This window comes from Oryzias melastigma, linkage group LG14 (assembly GCF_002922805.2).
Source record: "Oryzias melastigma strain HK-1 linkage group LG14, ASM292280v2, whole genome shotgun sequence".
NCBI classification, from domain to species: Eukaryota; Metazoa; Chordata; class Actinopteri; order Beloniformes; family Adrianichthyidae; genus Oryzias; species Oryzias melastigma.
The window spans coordinates 11,507,141-11,512,694 of NC_050525.1; the positions used below are offsets into that span (position 1 = coordinate 11,507,141).

Sequence of the window (5,554 nt, forward strand, 5' to 3'; positions counted from 1 at the left end):
TTTAAGGTTCTTTTTACTTTACTTTAAGACCAAAATGGAAGCTAAAATATTTTACTGAGAGCCTGTTGATACTTTACTCTCATTAAAGTGAAAGGATGTACTTTTGTTTTCACCTCCGTCCAAACAGATGAACAACACACACAAAACACAACTTTCCTCCTCCAATTACCTTTTCGCTCTGTCTTTTTCATCTTCATCCATTAAATCTTCCACACAGCTGTTGGTACTAGAAAAAGAAACACAGTTTAAATGTAGTTCATGTGATTATTTCACAGAGCTGGCTGATTGGAACTATATGAATATCACAATATCACTTGATTTTTCAACTTATGATAAATATCCAGGGATTTTTTTAAAATGCTGTTTATGCAAACATGGCGTGATGAGCTGCAATTTATGGTGGCAATTTTTCCATTTTATGCCTTGCATTACTACTAGTAGTATTTTAAAAACATCAGTACATCTTCATTTATGAATGGCAGTAAAGATATTAAGTCGTAAATCATAGCGTTATATGTTTATGGCCTCTCCTGCCAAAGATGTTACCCTAAGTTTAAACAGATGCAGGGCTTCAGTTTTGTGATATTTTTCAGTGAAAAGAATCAAACAAAAGTGTGGTAAGTGATTACGTGGATCTAGATTCTAGTGACCTACATCACCTAGATCAGGTTTATCCAGCCCAAAAATCTCATGTGCACCAGAAACGTGTGTTTCTTGTGTGCTCAAGAGGAATGGTTGGGTTACCCTTGATCACAAAGAAGACTTCTTGTGATCATCTTTGATGTGGCTCTGTGAGAAGTTTATGGTGGCAACTGAAGCAACATTTGTACACCCTGATTTAGCTTTTACTGCAGCATCGACAGAAATGTGACAAAATGTTCACTCTGACTTTTTTACCACTCTTTTATAAATTACTTTTATCTTTTTTGTCTCAAAGCTTTATTTAACCACTGAAATATTCAAAATTAAACTTTTGCCCTCTTTTTTCAGTCCTAAAACATTCATACATCATTTAACAATCTCGTTTTTTCCCGCACTTAATTTCCTGCTTTCTTTCCTCATATTTCCAACATTATTTTATTAAAACAAATTTCCAAAAATGATATTTTCTCCAACAAAATAGGAACATTTGTCTGCTTGTCTGTTCATTTAACCACAGTTTTCTTTAGCTAGATAAATAAATATGATTCCATTTCATCAACGTACTGGGTTACACAATGGTTTATATGAGCAGGAGCTACATTACGATCACAAACTGTGGTGGACTGGATCGTGTACTCACTCCCATTCCTGGCGGCTGGATGGACACGGGCCACAGAAGTCAGGAAGGTTGTCCATGCTCACTCCCTCTCCCAGCCTGGCCCTTTCTGAAGTCTTGGAAGTCCCATTCGAGCTGGCCTCATGGGAACACTCTTTTAGAAAAATCTAGTAGGGACCAGTCAGCCGCCACCTCCTCGAAACAACCAAGGAAACACAAAACCCTGTGAAAGCAGATGAAAGGGATTTCAGCTTCACAAAAGGACTCCCCATCAAGAAGAAATGACATTATAGAATATATGAAGTCTAAATAAACAGCTCAAGATTGTTTGAGTTCAGTATGTTTAAAAAAATGACAGATGTAACACAACAACTAAGTATTATTTACCTGTGCTTGAATACTGAGAACTATCATACTGGTTGCCAGGGGCAACTCTCTGTGGATGCTGCCTGCTTGTAAGTCTTTTTTAGAAAGAAACCAGCATGATCAGCAACACTGTAAGTCAGTGTCATTTTACAAAACAGTTTTTCTTGTCTTGAATGTTTGAGACATCTACATTTTGGAGTGTTTTGCATGTGTGCTCTGCTGAGTCAGTGTGGCAGCGTTTCACAGAATTCGAGCAGAAGGTAGAACAAGCTTGACACATTTCAAAATTGGCCATGCTGCTTCTGTCAGCAGTCACACCATCAATGAACACCAGTGACCCACTTCCACACAACCCATGCCTCAACTGCGCCTTGACTCTTTGACAGATGATGTAGTGCTTTGGACCATAAGCTCTTCCCTTCCTTCCTCGTACTCTCCTCCCAAAACTCTCACACAACTCGGTTTCCTCTCGTCATTGGAGATACCGTTCTGTATTTACAGCAAAGCATTACATCATTTCAAGCTTTCTTTGGCCACCAGCTCATCAGGGTCTTTTCAAGAGGGGGCTAAATTTAGCATTTGGCCCCTCTCAAAATCTGTGCTATTTATAAAATAATGTGGAAACAGGCCATGCCTGGACCTAAAGCTGCTGCTCATTGGTGGCTAAAAGTCTTTCACAATGTAGGAACACTGAAATTCCAAAAACCATCACATCTATAACTGAAAGGACATGACATTCTGTTAGAGAAATATGATGTTTAAAATAAGCATAGTTCATAACTAAATTAATGTTTCTCTGACCCAGAACAAAACATTTTTCTCACACAAAACAGCAAAGAGGCAAGTGTTGTGCAGCTTTGAAAAAGTAGAAATCAATTACAAAGTCAAGAGAGTAAAGCCTGACGCTCAGCTGTCATTTCTCAGTACTTCCAGTGATTGCACTATTTTTTGATCAGCTGAATATTCTGTCTTACTGACCCACTTTATCTAACCTGAGCTTTAAACTCAGCGCTGAATTGGATCGCTATTGAAAAGCGGACAACACAAAGAGCACTAGTTTCACTTTCCACCGTAAACACGGGCCTTCTGTGAACGAGGAACTAAACCATTTGCTGTAAAAAAAGACTTGACATCATGTTCAAATAATACTTTTGCTTTTTTATGGGCGCTCATCTGTGTTGCTCCACAAAATCTGAGTGCGTTGCCTCAGGAATATGACCACTAATCTTATCAGTCTACAACCATCAAAGAAGGAACACAGATATGTGCAAGTGACGAGGTGGTGTGCCCTTTTCCCCACAGAAGAAGAAGAAAATGTGATAAGGAGAGTGCTTATCTTATTCATAGTTAACTTATGGTATTCCTTTCTTTGGGATAATTGAGCTGACAGCTTCATGCAGGGTAAGTACAAGTCGGCCAAAAAAGGTCCCTCCTGCACCAACCTTGCGTGATTTCCATTATTTCAGAAACTTGCTAGTCAAGTTTAAGCGAAATACTGAAATATTCCTCAAAAAATTCCATCCTATCCTATTCACAGGCTGACAGCAACAAATATTGCTCTTTAAATGCACACAATTAACAGAGAAGGTTGGTTGTCCTGCTGTTGCCAGCAAAAACACGTTTTGTTTTTTTTTTTCTTTTTTTTTGCCCAGATTCTTTGGCAGAGATGAAGCTCCAATAAAACAAATCTGTGCAAGTTATTTACCAGTTTACAGATCTAACTTTGGCATCGATAATTTGAAGTGGCCATTTCCAGAGAGTATTTTTAGCCTCACATTGTTGTGGAAAAATTGAGGCCAACACTTTTTTTCACCATACGTCCAACGGTTGAAAGTTTTGGCCATTTGTGGGCCTTCCTTAAAGTCCTGCCACAGCATTTTAATAGTTTGGAGGTCTGAACTTAGACGACACCAATTAAAATCTCAAGAGGTTTCTTTTTTATGTCTGTTTGTTGCAATTTTTCAGTCAAATATCTTGATATTTTGACCATAAAACATAGTCAAATTCATAAAAATTCCAAACATTTCTGAACGTTAGCAGCACTTTCCCATTTTATTTCTAGATTTTTCGATCCCCAAAGAACTAAGCAGACCATAGAGTGCAGCACAACAAGTAGCACAAGTAATTGTCATTTATGGGTGAAATTTCAGCAATGCCCAGTAAGTATTGCTTTTGGTTGTGAGGCATAGCAGAAGCGTTTCACATTTTCACAGGGTGATCTTGCCAGATAACAAAGTATTTTTTTCTGGAGGGAAACTAAGCTGCGAGGCTTTCTCTGCTTACATGGAGCCTGCCGAACAAGCGATGTGTCTGTGCTTGTGTGCCTGCATTTGTCTGTGCATTCATAGAGTAGAAGAGTTCTGTGTGTAATTAAGAGGGATTTCTGGAGTAAAGTCTCCTTTTTTTCTCTCATTACTGGAGTAACCAGTCACACAGACATCGACGTAAAGCTTATATAAATTTCATGAACTAAATACCCTCACTGTTATAACAAACAAAAACAATCTCCCTTTCACTGCTTGGCAAGATTGTTCAGGTTAAACAAATTTTTCTATCATAAATGACTACAAAATTGTTACATAAAGCTGCAAGCTAAAACCACAGTCTGATTTTTAACTCTTTAAACAAAGGAGCCGAGGATCAACAGTAAACAGCTGCTCTCACATTTTATTTGCAATGATAACGTCTTTCTTTGTGTATTCTTGCCTTTTATCACTTAAAGTCTTCCTGCATGTTTTCCAACATCCCATGTGTGTCTGTGCATGAAAGCTGGTGCCACCTTATTTTAATCTATTGTAAAAGTGCCCCTAGTAGTCTTTTAATTTTGACGTTTTTAGCCAAAATCAAAAAACCTGTGTCGTTTTATAGGACGTAGTTTCTGCAAATCCACTGTAGAAATTTGCCTCTCAAATTTGAGTGGGACTGCCCTTATTTCCCATCATCCATTTTTGTAAAAATGTTTATGCATGTCGTCCATAATGAGAAAAATGCCACAAAAATGTTAAAAACACAATTTTTATTGGATTGTGTCTTTAAAGCTGTGAGTCGGATGGAGGGTATCCAACAAAAAGCAGGACGGCCTTTCTAAGTCAAGTTAACACATTCTATTTAGGAGCTTTATGAACCTACACAAAAAATAACGCTGGTCTAAAGCTATTTAAGATTGGACAGGTTAGGATATAGCACTCCTAAACTTAAGATGAGAGTTCAAGATTAACTCCATGACTGGAAGATGTTCAGGTCATGCAGTTGAAAAAGAAGGCCAAATCATCAGCCCTACATCACTGTCTTTGACAGCTGGTATGAGATGTTTCTGGCAAAGATCTGTTTGGCTCTTGCCAAAAATAGCATTGGACATTAAAAGCCCAAACAACTCTGCTTTGGTCTCATCCATCCCACATTGTTTTAAAGTCTTGCGGTTCGTTAAGATGCAGATTATGGAGCTGGGTTTTGCTGCTTTGTTCTTTTTCGACATAAATGGTTTTCTCTAAGAAACCCCTTCCAAAGCAACCTATATTTGTTTAGTCTTCATCTTACTTTGTTGTCACAAACGTGAACATTCACACTGCAGACTGAGAGTCCGTGGAGATTTTACTAGTTGAGTTTTTTTTTTTTACAGTTTTTTCTTTTGGTCATGGCACAGTCTTGGATGTCTAAATGGGCTATAAACGTGAATAATCTATCCTTGAACTCCAAAATCATTTTCTAAGAGTTTTACTTCTCTGAGATGATTATCTGTTTTTCCCTCTTGGCATTGTGCTGATGCAAATTTGAACGCTCCAGACTGGGAAAGAGACAAAATAATCATCAAATTAACTGCCGAGACAAACCGTTGGAGAGGAATTTATATTAGAAAGCATAATTGAAAACATGCCAAAGAACATGCAAAGAAGACGAAGGTGTGTGTGTGTGTGTGTGGAGGAGTGTGTG

The 5,554-nt window shown here is 38.0% G+C and overlaps 1 protein-coding gene across 10 annotated transcripts in view; it reads right to left on the bottom strand.

The window, feature by feature from the left end:
• The window catches only part of npas2 (neuronal PAS domain protein 2), a 47,669-nt gene that overhangs the window by 15,002 nt on the left and 27,113 nt on the right, over nucleotides 1–5,554 (bottom strand). For all 10 annotated transcript variants that reach the window (XM_024265753.2, XM_036215160.1, XM_036215159.1 and 7 more), the window contains exons 2-3: nucleotides 1,283–1,481; nucleotides 170–226 (exon numbers count right to left, since the gene is read on the bottom strand). In XM_024265753.2, the coding sequence (XP_024121521.1) occupies nucleotides 170–226; nucleotides 1,283–1,338 (113 nt within the window). In that variant the 5' untranslated portion in view covers nucleotides 1,339–1,481. The remainder of the gene's footprint in view (nucleotides 1–169; nucleotides 227–1,282; nucleotides 1,482–5,554) is intronic.